General features: G+C 39.2%; 2 protein-coding genes across 8 annotated transcripts in view; both read left to right on the top strand.

Annotated features, from left to right (window-relative positions):
* Positions 1–17,839, top strand: part of LOC124159560 (ras-specific guanine nucleotide-releasing factor RalGPS2) — a 327,801-nt gene that overhangs the window by 98,267 nt on the left and 211,695 nt on the right. The window lies entirely within an intron of this gene.
* LOC124159781 (piggyBac transposable element-derived protein 2-like) lies at positions 8,349–17,530 on the top strand. The gene is made up of 4 exons (XM_046535699.1): positions 8,349–8,559; positions 8,753–8,957; positions 9,054–9,766; positions 17,475–17,530. Exons 1-4 carry the CDS (start codon positions 8,532–8,534, stop codon positions 17,528–17,530), a joined length of 1,002 nt encoding a protein of 333 aa, XP_046391655.1. The 5' UTR covers positions 8,349–8,531.

Here is a 17,839-nt window from a genome sequence, read left to right on the forward strand (position 1 = left end):
CAAAATAATGAATTTTTCGCTCACTCATCCGTCACATCGATATATTTGTATATCCCTTCACTCGGCATTAATCTGAGTCGCACTCACGTTCGAAAAAATTTCCTCTCGATAAATTCCACTTTTACCATACGGCGCGTGAGATATTTTTTCGATCAAATTCTTTTCCAGCGAACGTACCCGTATATTTTATTTCGTTACGATTGAGGAATCTCGTTGGAATGCATAAATAGGTACTCGATACTCGGCGTGACACGCCCTTTATGATACAGCCCAATGAGAATGATAGCTTTTTGCAGAGTGTGAACGTAGGCATCGTGTTATATTGAAAACTGTCGTGTCATTGATTCCTAAACGATTGTAAGTCGTATGGTGTACGTTAAGTTGACTAAACCGAGATTATGTGTAAGGCTTCCGGCTTCACCATGTGGAACCAAGAGAAGGAGAATTAAAAGTCACATTGTACGTTCAATGCTATTTATTAACACATACCGTAGTTAAGGTAAATCATACGGAACCTTTTCGCAACTGGTTACATTTCACTTTCGGTATTATGCGTACGTTCTCATATTACCGTAAAAATTTCATTGCAATATCGAAATCGTGCATTTTTAGCATTAAATTTCAAATACTAATTTGTAATTACTTCTTTTCCAATCTACAGAATTCAAATAGGACTCTTATCAGTGATGATATAGCTCTCTGAAAAGGGAAGGCTACTTTACCCGAGCACCAGGAATACTCTGGCAGTCTCAAGTGCGATTGTTTCATTCTGGCCTGTGCCGAATAATTTAGTCCTAGATACCTTTTGCTATTAGCAGTACAAGTAGTAGAGATTTCCTTAATGCCCCTTACCCACCAATGAGAAAGTTCACTTTTTGGTTCATTTTCGAGGTCTGTGGAACACTGTCCATCTGCTCAAGAGAAGAACATATCGAGAGGCTCTTCTAAGAATTCGAGGCCCTCTTTGTCGGAATGTAAGTATCTGCACCCGATTCAGACGGAAGACACGCAGATGCTACGATGATGGAAGATGAAATATAGAGAGATGGAGAGGAGAAATAATAAAGGCAAATGAGATTCGCTTGCACCAAAGGGAAATGTTCCACTCTACTCCGTCTAAAGAGCACTATTCACGCACGCACGTAGCCATGGAATCTAAATTCTGTCGTATCATAATATTCTCGTGAATCGTAAGCCGTGTCCAAATTGCGTGCTTCGCGGAGTTTGCATCCACAAACCTTGCGCGTGAGACCGCTCAATTGTTTCCGAATTCACCCGAAGCCTTTCCGAATATGGTATTCGTTAGCCGTGGCATCCGGCCTTCAGCGACCTTCGTAACGTAGCAACCGTCGGAGTATCCTCAGTGAGTGCTTGGGTTGGGCGGACTCTCAATTATGCACCACGCACGAGGCGTTAAATAATGAATGACCAGTGAGGTAATTTTGCCAGGTGTGACGCTTAGTATCAGTTCATCATATCAGCGAGTACATGAAGAGTACACTGACATGGTCGTTGGTAGCAGCAGAGAAGTCAAGACTGGAAGCAAATGGAATATGCTACTGCCGAAGAGTAAAGAACATCTAATGGACCGTCCCAGTAAAGTAATGAGGAAATGCTGAGTAGAGTGGAAGAAAAGAGAAGTTTCCTAAAAACCTACACTGGTAGCCGTAAAATCTAGTTGGTCAAATAATGAGGTTTGATGGCCTGATGAAAACAATCGTAATAGGAGAGGTGGAAGGGAAAATGGACAAAGGACGGACCCGAAACATAGAATAGGTTATTAAGGATGTAAAAGAGAAGAAATACGTCGCTATGAAAAGGCTAGCGGATAGGAGAGAGGAATGGGGAGCTGTATCAAACCAAACTCACGATTTGACTACACCATATCTGAATTTTTATTGTTACCCATAACAATGAATAATGAATGAATGAATGAACAACAAATATGAATTGAATGGGTGAGGCGGATACTTTGTGGAGATCCATGAAGTAACGTTTTCAAATATCCACTACTAACTTAACAAATAATTTCAGTATAATTATAAAACAAGCTCTATATTTTGAAACTTGGAAGCAAAAAACAACATCTAAAAGCCACCATGACTATCACAATCCCATTTATATTATCCGTACTACCACTCACTGAACCACCGCCATGAACTGCACCAGTGTGGATCTTGAGTTCTTCATATCCCTTTTCTCCCGTTCTCTTCTCCTCTCGTAGGCGCCGCCTTTTCTCTGCGTTCTCTTCTTCTCCATGCCGATCTTGAATTCTGCCGTATCTCTTCCTCCGCTCTCTCAATACACCGCTACTTTAGTCTTTCTCCCGATCTTTCTTTATAACACGTCTACCTCCTCCTTCTCTCCATACACGACTCCCCTTTTTCCGTTCACAACAATCTCCCCGTCCCTCACTACCATTGTTAGTTTTAAATTATTTACAAACAACATGGTGGCTTTTTTACATTATGTTACAATGCTGAGGTATGAAGTGAAACACTTTGCACTTTCTGCGTAAAAATTTGTTAAACTACCGTCCACATTTAATTCGCTGCACTGCAGCATTAGTGAAAAGTGTTTCACTTCGTATCGCATAGAAATTTACTTCTAAAAGCAGTAAACGGTTGATATTTTGTCAATGATTGAAGAAAATTCTGATCACTTTGAATTGTTTGAACTGACACTCTCTGACAAGCCTGTGTCTTATCAGGACCGTAATGGCCATTACTAGTAATTTATTTAAATATTAGTACTTCTGCCGGCAATAATTTCAATAATCTATATTTATATTTCAGTGATTTCATTATGTATTGTGTTTCATGTGAATAACTTGGCTGATGAATAAAATTATAATCACTAAATGTCACTACTCTCGTATACTGCGTCAAACCAATCTTAGGATTATTACGGAGGCTTCCGCGGTGAGTTGATTGGTGATTGTTTTTAGGATTCATTCCGCGTGATTCATATTTTGCGCGTTGACAGTTTCGGGCGCGTTCCAGCCCGAAAGTGGTGGACCCGAAGACGGGAGCTGGAACGCGCCCGTAACTGTCGTCCGCAAAATATGAGTCAACGCGGAATGAACCCGAAAAACAATCACCAATCGTAGGATTGTTGGCTTGCGATAATGATGACATGTGTATCTATATCCCCGTGGAGCACCATCAGCTGAGTGGTGGTGGAGGTGTGCAATGCCCTCTTATTCTCAGGTGGCCATTAAACCATCCCATTTCCACTCTCGCCAATGTGCGTGATCAACCCGAGTTCCGGAAGCCGCTGTGCCGTGACCCATTAATGCACCTTCACTCCAAACACATTCTCCTTTTGCTGCGATGGACGTTTGCTTCGCTCGTACGACTGACAGGTCGAACTATTGACCGTTTCGTCGTGTTCTCCCCAGAGCACGCATCGCTCTCCCCCCCCCCCTCGACTGGTTCTTTTTTATGGCGGCGTATTTATCGCTTAAAACGCTGCCATGCGCGCAAATTCCACAGAGAAAAAAATCATTCGCCTTGACCGGGATTCGAACCCGAGATGTCATTCCCCTCTGTGGAAATTTGTTGACTATACCGTTCAAAATGGGAATTTCTCGGCAGCTTAGCTGGATATAACACTCGACCGTTGGGGGATCTTGGTTCGAATCCCGGTCACGGTGAATATTTTTTTTTAACTCTGTGGAATTTTGGCGCATTTTGTGCATTGCTGGTGACTCCGTAAAGAGATCACCGTGGCTAGTCCCGGTATACTTAAAATAGGCTGCCTCTTGAAATTTCCATAATATAGAGAGAATTAACCTTGTTCAAATTTTTCCCTTTAGGTATCTCAGCTGTGAAATTTTTACCTCAATATTTTCTAAAATGCGTTTTTAGAAAGAGGCAAATTTTGACCCTGGTCTACTTTATATATACTGTAAAGAAATCCCAATGGATAGTGTACGTTCTTAAGGAGGAAGGTGCAGTGTTAGGCGACCAATTAAAACACAGTTTGTAAATAAACTCGCATCTTCGACATGTTACGTGATAAATTACCTCTCGACGTTGTATCATTTTGAATTTTGCCTCGTCCATTGAAATGTGTGCTGTGGCGAAGTAATTTACCCAATGGACAACCGACATTGCCATCACCGATAATATTCGTGGGAAAAGCAATGGGTGGATTTTTGTTCGCCCCTTAGCTTAGCGTGACCGTGAGAATCCATATTGAGGATGATGGTGTTCGATTATGTTTTTCCATTCGTTGCGTGATTCCAGGATGGAACTATCGATTTGATCCTTCCTTTTATCTCGTATGGGAAATTCGGGTAATATGACGAAGCGGGTAAGATGACGAACTCGGTTTTTCTGTTACGCACTCATAGGTAGCAGCATGAGTTCTAGCTCTTCCTGGGACTCTGGCGATTAGTAACGAATTTCACTGCAGAAGACGGCGGATCAGGTTGTTTCGCGAGCATTAGCGAGCAAGATGTGTTTTTGTTTAATTATTAGATCTCAATGTAAGGAATCACTCGATTAAAGTAAATTATTTTTTACTCTTTCCTAAAATAGTCTCAGAATATTAATCGTCACATAAAAAACCATATCAGTATTATTGTTATAAGATAAGTTAGGGCATTTGTAAATAACTTGCACCCAAAGTGGGGTAGGACGACGAGAAGTTTTAGATTGCGAGATGCTGCATGTTCTGGCTGGAGTAATAGTGAATCGAAATACACGCCCTGGAAATGTGATATTTGTGTACAACGTTTATTGCCTGGTTACTGATGTTCTTATAAATTGCTGTCGTTAAAAATTTTTCAATGTTTCGCAATGATCAACTGGTTCTTGAATTTTTTGTGTCTTAACTTTGACTTTTTAAAATTATATCTCACTTTAGCAAGCTAAGTGTTTTTCTGCATTTTTCAAATTAAATTTTTCGATGTAAAAGTGCTACTCTTATCAGCTCGTCATCTAACCAGCTCGTCTTCTTCTTTTTACTCCTCCGGTGAGATAAGATAACGATATTTACTCCTTTATTTTGGTGATTTTTTTTAATTAATGATTCAAGAGAGGAATACGTGGTAATGATTTTTTTACTAAACCTAAAGGTTGAAAGAATTGTCCTTTCAAATTTCAGTTATTTATACCACTAAATAAACTAAGGGAAAAATCTGAAGCTTAAGTTTGTCTAGTTCATACTCTACCTTCTCCTATGTATGCCTATAAGTGGCACTGTGTGGTGTAAATTATTAAAATTGGTTAAATAAGACTGTAATATTCGTAGCGACTCAACGCGTTGTGCGAAAATAAATCCTGTGGGAATATTTTAATTCCTTGTTAAACCAACATTAATATTATGCCGAGAATCGAATCGAATGCAGTGCACGAATACGATATTGCCTTTTAAACGATAAGGTCTCGAGTTCCCAGACTGCGGATCGGTTTCTAAGTCCCGTTTAAAACGGCCCCTTTGAGGTGTCGAACGTTGAAGGCGAATTCGCAGAAATCCAGTGGACGTCTGCTGCCGACGTATTGTGTCACGGAGTTCACTCACCGGAATGGGAAAAATAAATATCCCAGAATGGTTAGGAACGCGTAGTATTTTAATTGTTTTATTTTGTTTAATGCAATATTCTCCTCGAACAATCCTTTTGAGTTGAGTTTGTCCGTTTGCCGGTAGATGTCATTGTTGTCGCGGGTTGACCATTATATGCTGCCGTTGTCGTAGAACAGTGGAATAAAAAAAATGAAGAGAGATAAAAACTGCTGTGCACTCATAACCAGTCCGTTCGTCTCGGTCCGCCAGAGTCCACTCTCTGTTGCGTTTTTTTACGTTTTTTTTTCTTCCTAGATGTATTTCCGCTTGGCTGTCCGCGGCTCGCATAACCTTGACCGGCAGGTTGTCCGCTGCTTTTTTTTTTCTCTCCCGTGCACTTTCAACGGGAGGGTACGGTACGCGGCGATGCCTGAATGGAAAGGGACTGCTGTTGGTTCAAGTTTTTTTTTTATATTTTTTATCGTTTTGGAGAAAGGAGTGTGGAAGAGAAGCTGCGGAAGTAACAGGTTTTTTCTCTCAGAAATTACGTCTTCTCATTATCATTATTATTATTATTTCTGCCGACAGACGTCGCGTCGTTGGCTGTAAGAGGTCTTATCTCTGCGGTGCACTGCTTCCACGATGATGTCGCACTGGTTTTGTTTTTTTTGGTCGTGTTTTAGCGCCGTCCTGTTCAACCTGCTTTAAGAGCACCGTTAAATGATTCGACCTCTTTTTTAATCGATTTTTCAGTTATTAAAAATTCATTAATTTGCTATATATTGTCGCGCATGAATTTAAACCATCATGAACATAGTTTTGTAAAAGTGTGTGAAGCCTTCGCTAAATGTGTCGTTGAACGGAAAACGTTGAAGCTGTTAACTGTTTCCTTCATGTCGTATTCCTTTTCGTTGGTATACTTTGCAGAGAATTGCCGTTCTTTGCTTTCCATTCCTGTCGGACTGTGCTTCAACGATTGGCAGTTGTTTTTTTTCTGTCTGCTTCTCTCTCAGTTTCCGTGTATCAGTAACTTTCTCGATATTTGCATCAACTAATTAGTCCGCCTTGGACTTAATTTGCAGAATTGCGATCGTCGCTAATTACAAGTGTCTCCCTGCTCGGGAAACATTCGCGCAAATACTTTTCCCTTTCCTGGAATACCGTTATGTATATTTTTCGAGAATATTTCCTTCCCATTCTGTCGTTATGTTTTGTAATCGCCGTCATTTTTTGCTCCAACTTCCCGCCATCTCCACTATTCCCGTCAAGAATTGCAATTAAAGTGCCATTTGCCATTCATTTCAGTCGTAAAAGTGCTCCTTGGCTCATTTGATGGAAGTTTTCTCTCGGCCGCATTCCGCGGAACTTAATTTTTGTTGCAAATCCGTAATTTCAGTAAATTCTCGTTAAATCTTGAGAGGGAAAAATTCTCTCCGTGACACTCTTTAATGACTTTAAAAAAATCATTTTTCATATCATCAGTGCTGGAGTGTCTGTAAGCCGATCCCCTCTCCTTGTTCCTGTTATTGGGGCAATTTGAGGTCAGTGACCCGGGAGTACGCAGGTTTATGCATACGGTCTCATCGATCGATTGGATTGCCTCTTTCACGGACGCGACTCGGATTTTCAAATTTTTCCTCCTCCATATTTTCTCGTTATTAGCCGAAGGATTTTTTCCTCGTTTCTTTTTTTTATCAGCATCGGTGAAAGGATATCGGGAAATATGGCTTTCGCTTCCATTGTCACTCGGGATCCGCTACGGACGTAATTGGCAATTACTGTGTGTCGAACTTTTTTTTTTCTTATTTTGCTTTATTTCCCAAAAAATCTGTGATTTTCAGTGACCCCCTTGCGATACACGCCTAACTTCTGTTATTTGGGATTTTAAATTAGATTTTAGTTTCGAAGCGTTTGTCTTATGACGTCTCGGATTCCGCTAAAGGCAATGGGAGTAAATATAAACGCCTGTTATTTAATGATCGGGGGAGAAATTGCGGACATTTTCGGGTTTGCTTACACAATCATTCATGTAAATAAAAAGTAACACTGAATAAGCGTGGTATAAAGGTAAGCAAATTTTGATGATTACAATCATTTTAGATATTAAATGTTTTCTGTACTCATCATGATATAATTAAAAGCATTATTTTATTGGATAGTCCTGAAGTTTTTGCCAGTTTTGGATGGTATGAAACTAAATATCCCATCAGGTTGTAAGAGAGGACTCCTTAGTCCTGAATTCGCTTCATGGCATAAAAACTAGAAAGTTAGGCTTAAATTCCACTTTTCAAATGCAAAAATCACTTGAATTTGACTTTTATACGAAGTAAAAATTGCTAATTTTCAATTAATTTATGAACCATGAGTTCCAAATTTCTCACAAATTACTGAAGATGTACTAATTTCGCATGGTGAATAAAGACGAGGTTAAGATTACTATCATTATCGAATGAGTAACATAGAATAAATATTCTAGAAGTTATTCAATTCTTCGAACTTGTATCCAATCGTAGACTTTAAAAATGGCACCTATTTACAAGCCTATAAAAGCTTAGCAGTACCAATCCCCCTAATTCCTTATGTATTTTTCATTGCTTTTGCATTCTAAAAATGTTCTTTTTTCTTTCATCTGGTTCTTCAGAGTGACTTTATTGTTTTGATTACACTAAAAAAATTGCACTCCTTTCCTGATTTTAAAATAAATTGATCATGGTTTATAAAAATGTCATCATCGTTGACCTTAATATAACTGATAACTTCAGGCTTTATTTTCTAAAACCTCTCCATATTAGAAATGAAGGAATAAAACTTTGTAAGATAACTATTATCCTCTTCGGTCCCCTTGTCCACATATGTGGACGGCCGGTTTATTATTAATTCACAGGCTAGTTTCTTCCAGTAGAATATTGTACTCTTGTACGCATCTGTGGACATACCTTTTTTTGAATTTTCCGCCTTGACAGCGCCAATTCTACATACTAGAAGCTATTTATTTCAGCATTTGTTTTCCAGAAATCAAAATGGCGGCCACAAATAAGCACATGGGAAGTAAGTAAACTATATTTCCGCTAATTTTCACTGGTTCATGTTGAATTTTTTTCTTTTAATGTAATCATTATTTATACTTATGATGGTAGTCTGTTGTTTTTCGTGCGACCACCAATTATTTTTCTATCCTTCAATTAACAAATGTACACATATGTGGACATCGGGTTTAACTTTGCTGTTTAACATGCTATAGGCCTCTCTGCTGATGACATTTTGGAAATGTTAGGAGATAGTGATGTGGATATTCCAGGGGAAATATCTAGTGGTGAAGATGAAGAACATGATTTTAATGAATATTTAGAAGAATATTCAAGTGAAGATGATGTTCCACTAGCATCACTCCGTTCACCGAATTCAGAAAAAGGCACTCCGAAGAATAAAAAATGGACACGTGACAAGTGAGTTAAAGTGCATTGAATGATACTGCATGCACTTATGAATACATTGGTGATAATAATAAATAAGTAATCTGCAAAAAATTGTACAACTTACAGGATGCCACCATATGTACACGACGTAGAAGATCTCTTTTGTGAAAATGAGGAAGGGAGTCAAAATTTCCTCGATATGTTTTTCGAGTATTTTCCTCCCAGCTTTTGGAAAAGTGTGGTAGAACAAAGCAACCTGTATTCAGTACAAGTAAGAGATCATCGCTCCATTAATATGACCTACGATGAAATCATCAGATTTGTTGGCGTGTCCATTTTGATGGGTTCACTAAATTATCCGCAAACAAGGCTGTATTGGAGTAGGGATTTGGCCGTTCCTCTCATTCAAAAAGTCATGTCACGGGACAGATTTTTCGAGTTAAGGAATCATTTACATTTCGTTGACAAATTTGTTACTAGCGATAGCGATGACAAGTTACAAAAAGTAAGACCGATACTTGATGCCTTTTTGAAAAAATGTCACATGCTACCTAGATCGAATGAACAATCTGTAGATGAACAAATGATTTCTTTCACTGGTAGATGTCCTAATCGACAGTATGTACCGAATAAGCCACATCCAGTAGGACTAAAAAATTTTGTTCTTGCAGAAAGAGATGGTCTTGTTCTTGATTTTCATATCTATGTTGGAAAAGGAACCATTCCTGATAAGGACATGAGGGAGCTTGGTCTGGGCGCAGGAATTGTGAAGTTGCTAACGAGGACGATCAGCCATTCCATCATCTACTGCGACCACTTCTTCACTAGTGAAAAACTAGGTGATTACCTAGTGGCAAATAATTTTAACCTCTGTGGTACTGTCATGAAAAACAGAGTAGGTGGTGCACTTAGTATTTTGAAATCCGACAAAGAATTAAAACGGGGTGATTATGACGAGGTTCTGCGCAGTGATAAAAAAATGTGTTGTGTCAAGTGGCAGGATAGTAAGGCAGTCACTATGCTATCTACTTGCATAGGTAGTGAACCCCACTCATCTTGCTTGAGATGGGACAAAACAGAGAAGAGGAAACGTGAAGTCAACCAGCCTCTAGTTATAAAAAAATACAACCAATGTATGGGAGGAATTGATCTTTGTGATCGACTTCTAGCATATTACTCTTCTTCAATGCGTACCAAAAAATGGCCTTTACGGGTATTTACGCACTTTGTTGATTTGGCTATAGTAAATTCCTGGGTAATGTACCGCCGAAATTGTGTGAAGGCAGATGTACCAAAAAGAGAAATTGCCTCACTTTTGCAATTTAGAACTCGATTAGGCAATGCAATGATTCACTTTGAATCTGGAAGGGTTGAAATCAGGGAGGAGATCCAAAAAAAAAGAGGCAGGCCATCAAAATGTAGTTCAATTAGTCCAGGCCCTCATGAGAGTTCTAAAATATGTGTAAATGAAGAAACAGGCATTGAAGATCAGCAAATTGACCACGAGGATCAAACCCAGCAAAAACGTCGAAGAATCATACACCCTGTCAATGACGTCAGATTTGACAGGATAAATCATTGGCCTATTTTTAGCAATGACAAAAATGCATCACGATGCAGACACTCTGGCTGTTCATCAAGAACTAGGATTAAATGCCAAAAGTGTGATGTATACTTATGTGTGAGCCTCAATGGCTGTTTTCAAAAATTTCATACAAGGCACTAAACATGCTGAAAGAAAACAATTGTTTTTTATTTTTTTAAGATTGTATTATGTATCATAATAATTGAACTATTTGATTTGTACTAAGATTTTAATTACTTATGTGCCTTTATTTTAATGTCATTGTAATTCATACTTGACATAACTGTTTATTTGAGAAATATTAAAAAATAAAAATTACTAAAAAAATTATTTATTCTTCATTTTGTTGATAAACTTTTATATTTTTATTCGTGGTACAATTTTTTCGCATGCAATAATAGTATTTGATCAATTAAGTAAAAAAAGTACATATATATCGCAATAAAAAACAGAAAAGTATATTTCACAATCTGCATATATGATCCTCATGTCCACATATGTGGACATAGAATATTTTAACAATTATAGAAACAATTTCAAAAATACTTCCACACACAATGTCAGTAGTCTCATATGTGCTAAATATTAGCAAGGAAACATTTTTCTGTGAGCCAGGTTTTTTTCGGGACCGAAGAGGTTATATTAATATGGGCACGACCCGTTTTTCGTAACGTAGGTACATCTTCAGGTTGAATATTAATATAATAGTGAGCCTTACATAGTTATATTCCTTTATATCCAGTTGTTGACCTTTTTGCTGCTCTGAGCAGCCTCGTAGCGATCGTTATTCTGCGTATCGCTCATCAAAGGGAGGCCATTGCTTCCCACTTGAAGTGGAGAGGCGGAACTGTATCGAGCCGCCGAACGAAGCTTCCAGCCGCGTCCGAATTGCGTGCTTCTGGGAGGTAGCAAGCTTCACCCTTGCGCGTGAGACCGTCCAATTGTTTCCGAACGCAACCGAAGCCTGTGCGAGTATTGAATTCGCTAGCCCGAGCATCTAGCGTGTAGCACAAACAAAGGTGCATACGTTTTTGTCCACCCCTCGTTGAAATATGCTCTTAAGGCCTGTTTACACGGTATTATACCTCGTACAAGGTAATGTCTTTTGTGTGTATTAGTTTGAACATTTGTACATTAGTATGAACGCAAAAATCAACGTCAAAATGCATTGTGTGAACACCTAACTTGTGCGAATGCATGACCATAAAATAGAGCCTGTTCTATTTGATTCATGCGTTTGTACATGCTCCGATTCGGTACACTAAAATCGTTCGTACACTAGTACGTGTTGATGTATCGTGTAAACAGACCTTAGGCCACAGTTTCCGTGGGGATGAGGAGTTTATTTTCACTTGGAATGGCGTCGATTCACCATCCTCATAGCTATGTCTATTTCGTTCATCGTCTTAAAGTTCGCATCGGAAGTTGCACATAAAGGGAGGAAAAAATTTTGCTCTCGATAAAAATAATGAAATTGGCCCAAGATGTTGCTGGGGTTGGGGTGGGTGGAAATGGGTGAGCTTCACGCTTTCTACATCCGAGAACCATAACGCCCCCTCCCGCCCACCCCCTTAATCTCCACCCCCTTCCAGGGGATGGGACGCAGACCTATGACTGAGGTTTCCCACCGCTATAAACAGCCCCTCGGATCCTCTCCTTTCCATGTGGAGTCGCTTCCTGAAAGTGACACGAAAAGGCTGTAGGGGTTGATGTTCATTCGAGTGCTGAATTAAATACTTGCAATTTTCCGCGATTATAAAATTTATTCCGACCTAGGTTCCAATATTATTAGATCATCTTCAAGATAAAAATTGTGAGCAGGTGATGAAGTAACAATGAAAATTAGGTCGTAATAAATATAATCGTGCAAAATTGTAAGTATTTTTTTCAGTATGGAAAAATTCCTCTCCACGCTTGAACCTTCGGATTTTATTTAATAGGGTGGAACGAAAAACATATAGGTGTCAAAATCATTATACCAAAATCATGCATTAGCGCAGTAAAGTTGCCAAAAATTAATCGAACAGTATCATCAGCTTGCACATTTCGTTCGAAAGTTTAAAAAAATACTTTTTAATAATAAGGCGAAAAACTATTGCATTAGATAGCATAATATGTTGCCATCACATTTCAGCATTGTTGTGTAGCGAGTTGCATACATTTAGTTGTTTTTTCTGTACTATCTAATAATTATACCCTCGGAAGGTCCTATTGGATACGCGAGCAAAAACTTATATTTCTTCAAATTTCAAGCGAAACGTTTATCAACGATGGGGCTTGAAAGGAAATTGTTGAGACTCATCCTGCTGCATTGGAAGAATCGAAGTCAGAAAGTCATAATTAAACTCAAGAAGCAGAGAATGGACATTTTGAAGGATTCCTTCCTGCGTTGAGGAATGAAGGAGTGGAATGCCTTAACTGTGGAGATTTGTAAGATCTTACGCGCAAACATTTACCTTTTTTAGAATAAGTGATCCTCGATTCTACGTCGAGCCCCGAAAGTACACGCGTACCGAATGCTATTACTTCCTTCGATAAAAAATTATTGTGATCAAAATCAATATATGAGGGCATATTTCTTTTAATTCACCATATAAAAATGTACGGATAATTACATTTATTAAAATATTCCTAAACACTTCCAAGAATTCACGTAAAATACGACGACTGCATGACGTAGACCAAGCCTTTTTTTTAACTTTCTGTCATATTTATCCGTACTTCCCAGAAAAATGGCTGCCTCCTTGGTATTGCTGGAAAATTTGGATTCAATATTATAATGTATTAACTTTCCAAATTTCTCCCCGGTATTTTGATGGGGCACAGGGCCAGCTGTCTTTGTATAGTTAAACCACCTCTTCAGCGTGATTGACTATGCGCATGAAACACACATTGTTAACAAAAAGTATAAGGGGCCAGTGTTGCCTTTCCAATGTGGGTAAGTGTAATCACGAAAACAAGCTTTATTCGCGCGATTATCCTTACCAAGGTCCGTTTTCTGCCGCCGGGTGTGCGACTCTCCGTTTTCATTCGCGAGTAAAGGCGTGTCAGCGGAACAGAGATCACACTACCCGCGTGCCATTGTGGTTTACAAACTGAAGAGGAACGGTGCGAGGAACAGCAGCGCCTCCCGAGTCAGCGGTGAGTGAAGTGGGAAGCTCGCTCCTTTGATATCCGAGCACCACGGATCGTAGATAACCATCTCACACGCTCCAAATAGGAAGTTCCCCAAAAGACTACACTCTAGCCCGCTCGTTCCAGAAGCGACGACCAGAACAAGAAGAGGTCAATGGGATTGTGTTAAATAAGTGAGGAGTATTGGCAGTATTAGTTTCGTCATCATTCTGTGCAATCCTTCCTCAGAGTGACGCTAGAAACTATGGTAAACGATGTCGGGGGCGATTTCAAACTATCGGAATAAATGTCGATCTGTTTTACATATATGACACAGGTGAAATATTTGGCTTATATCTACACCAGCGTTGCCAGATGTGTAGCAAGAATCGCTGGTGTGGTCTCTGAATCAGTGTTGCCAATTTTATTTTATGGATTCCAGTTGGTTGTTAGTTCAGTGAGGGTCCGCTGCAGTTTCAGAGGAGGTGTTTTAGTGCATCTTACGTAAGGATATCGAAATTTCTTGCTGATAAATATTTTTAAAAAGTCTGAGAGCATTTTTTCGATGTCAAAAAATGCGATTAATACTTTTGTTATATATAAATATTGAACCAGACTTATGCATAGAATCAGTGTAAAAGCTTTTACTAACTGAGAATTAGTTATCAAGCCAATGTTAAGATACCTACGGCCTGCTGGCATGAAAATTCGCCTACCCTGCCTTGCGAAATGTTTTGGAGATTGAAAATAAACACTTCTTATGAGTTTGCGAGCTGACTACTTTTGCAACCTTGATTCATCATGTCTTGGACGTAATCTATGCTCAACAGTAATCCTCCTTCGAATTCATTGCTCATGATACCGCCAAGTGAATGATTTTTAAACGTGTATTTGATAAATACCGTGTATCTTCTGTCAATATGTGCAAGTTTTACTTTTACATTGGCTTACAAAGGATAAGGAACCTTTTTTTTTCTGACGGAATGGCATTTCACGTGGATTGGAGTATGAAAAATGGCAAAGCAACATTTTTTCACTAGTCTACGGTAGGTCGGTCTAAAATTCAGTTATATTCCTCGATAGAATCGCACTGCGAAATGATTAATGTATACCATTCATGCGCTTAAGAACAAGGCATTGCTGGTACTAGGGTTTAGAATTCTGGAGAAACGGAGTGTGACGTAGGCTGCCTTGCTAATTCGAGAGAATCCAGATTAGGACTGAAGGAATTGTCAGCTCAAGAGCCCTCCTAAAATCCTTTGTGATGTGGTTGACAATATACGAAATTATTTTTTATATCTATTGTTTCCTTCTCAAAAGCAAATGATGAAACATTGTGGAGAGAGTGAAGTTGTGGATTACTGACCATTTTATTCCTCATTAAATAATATTTTTTACGAAAAGTCGTGAGATGAAGCCTTAGTTCAGACTTTCATTTCGTTTATTCATTTCATTCATTCTCTTATCTCAATATGGAGCCGGGTAATACCCAAGCAAAAATGGCTATATTTGGGTAAATTTAATATTTTTTGTCCTGTATGCTGCACATAACGTAATTTCAAAAACTAATTAATGTTATGCGTTTTAATTGTCGTATACCGGAAACAGGACCTTGTTATCTGCCGGCATGGCAGCATGACGAAGATATTCACAAAGTCTCGAAAAAGAACATTTCTGGCGTGGTCCCCTACATCATCAATGACGACGTCTGTAAGATTCAATCTCTGTTCAATCCTCAAGAACCTTAGTTTTCGTCATGGAGAGTAGATCTCAAGACGCTAGTTTATGTCGCGGGACCATTGATTTGATGGCGCAGCAGAAAAACACCGCAAATTGCAAATTTTTATGCATTTTTAAATTGTGTCGCGCGCGGTCAGTTTTAGGCATTTCCCCTCTCCCCGCAAATATCGACCCCACTGCATGCCGGGACGTGAAAAAACTTCATAGTTAGCTGTCATCCTTTCCCTTGCATAGTGCCCCACATGATTATTGCAAAATATTATCCTCAAGTCCGCCTCTTTATGTTTTGACACCCACCGCTCATTTGAGTGCGTTTACAAAAGTCTCCACTCGCGTCGCTGACAGACAAAGTCATTCATTTATTTATTTAAGTCGTTGCTAACATACAGCATTTCTGCCAATTTACGGTGACGCCGTGAAAAACGTGAAATTTAAACGTAAACAATCAATACTAAGAGCACAGGGAATAGAGAGTAAAGAACGAAAATAGATGACACGTGGAAAGGGAGGTGGAGAATGAGGTTATCAATCCGAGATTCACGACGGAATAAGGTATAATTTGGGGTGTTAACCGAAATTTGAATACATGATGATGTGAACTATCAAAATCCATTACTTTTCAATGCTATTACTCGCAACTACAAGTATTATACCGCAAAATTTTGAAATAAAAGTGGGTCGCATTGCCTTCATCACCGCGCCGCGGACATATTTGATAACCGATTAAAATGCGACTGAAGTGGCTACAGAAATCAGCCTTTTATGGGAAAAGAACTGGGCCTTCTCTATGCTTGGGCCCTTGGTGCCCCACGTGGTGCTTTTTAGTCGAATGTGCTGCCGGCCCTGGCTGAGTGTGCGCATCCGCTGTGAGAGGAGGTAGTTGTCTATAGATGATGGTGTATAATGTGGAGAGCGCGACCTCTTTTGTGTTTTGATGAGCATTATCGATTCGAAAACATCCGCCGTCACCCACTCCGCCTCTCCCTTCTTCCACGGACTTATTTATGGCGGAGCAAAAATATCGACTTCCCAGTGCCGCATGCTATGTTAAAAAAAATATTAATTCTACCGATCATCGGGATTCTCTCAAAAACCCGGTTATTTTTTCTTCCCTCATTCTTTTAGAGTTTAATATTCGTTTACAGCCAATCTCGCCGATCAATATCTTCAACCCATAATATTTTTTTCGTAACTCCCTCGCTGCAATACTTAATATTAAATAACTGGCTCATGAAAAAATCGGAGATTTCTATGACTTTCATCTGGTATTATTTTCAGAAAACTAGAGTAGTAAATTATTCGCTCGTTTTTTTCGATTAATTTCTTCGCGTTACTTTTATTTTTCAAAATCCTGCTATCTTTTCTTCGCATTCTGTCTTTTGCACCCCTTGAAAGCTATTCCCTATTGAACTCTGTGTTGTATATCTGTCTGGGTCAAGATGTGAGTAGGTATGAAATCGGGGAATCCGACAGTGAACTTTTTCTCTGATCGTGGACTAGATGTGGGTATTAGTAACTCTAGGCAGAGTGGGAAGTTTGAAGAGCCTCTAAAATCCTATGCTATGGTAGAACGTTTAAGACGTATTAGATTATAAGATTTAAGTTTTTCCCGATGACTAATATTTAGGACATTTCTCTCGGGCTCTACACCAGTTTATTAACTTCATGTCTGCTTACGTTTCGGAAGACGTATAGCTTCCCATGTCCAAGGCCGTTTCGATTTTGTCCTCTGATTGACTCATGTTCGTAATTTGCCCTTGAATTGTTTAATTAAAGAAAGCCAACGCTTAAACTTAATTCTGAGCCCGACCAACGGTCATTTCAGTTACGAGTGTGAACTATGACCCGGTGATATAAACACGCCTTGGAAATGGTAAGCAAGTCGTATAACGCAACTTCGGCGGAAGTGAAACAATAATTTGTAGTGAAGAGCCCGAAAACAGTTCGTAAATATTAGATTGATTGCTTAGCCCTGGAGTACGAGATCATAGAAACTCGTGCAGATCTTGGAAAAGACAAGATATAACCACATGCGACTAGTTTTTTAAATTGGTCCAAGTAGAAGCCAATTGTGTGAAAAAAGTTAATTCGTAAAACTTACGTTTAAGGACCAGAACCTCCTCCTCCACGTGTTGCTGAAGATCCAGGTAACGGCTCATCGTAAGATTCGTAAGTGCATGAGGATACCGATATCGTGAGAAAATTTTCTTATGTCATGTCCGTGTCGTATTGCAAACAAATGACGCTCGATTTTAGACGAAGTTTATGGGGATATTGATGTGCCCCCGCAATTAATTTATAGGACGAAGTTTGCTTCGTGTTTATCTGTCTGATTTATCTATAAAAATTACATTCCTAGTCAATTCGTGTACGTTTCGAGATGCATGCCGTAGATTCATCTATCGCCCGGTTTTATCCCTCTTCGCTGTTATAGTCACTTAGATTGGAAAGATTAGAAAGCTTAAATTGTCGT

This window comes from Ischnura elegans, chromosome 5 (assembly GCF_921293095.1).
Source record: "Ischnura elegans chromosome 5, ioIscEleg1.1, whole genome shotgun sequence".
Classification (NCBI taxonomy): domain Eukaryota; kingdom Metazoa; phylum Arthropoda; class Insecta; order Odonata; family Coenagrionidae; genus Ischnura; species Ischnura elegans.

Coding starts and splice junctions, on each gene's coding strand:
- LOC124159781 (XM_046535699.1), top strand. CDS start 8,532: ATGGCGGCCACAAATAAGCACATGGGAA. Junction 8,958..9,053: donor AAAAAATGGACACGTGACAA/GTGAGTTAAAGT, acceptor TACAACTTACAG/GATGCCACCATATGTACACG. Junction 9,767..17,474: donor CTTCACTAGTGAAAAACTAG/GTGATTACCTAG, acceptor CTTACGTTTAAG/GACCAGAACCTCCTCCTCCA.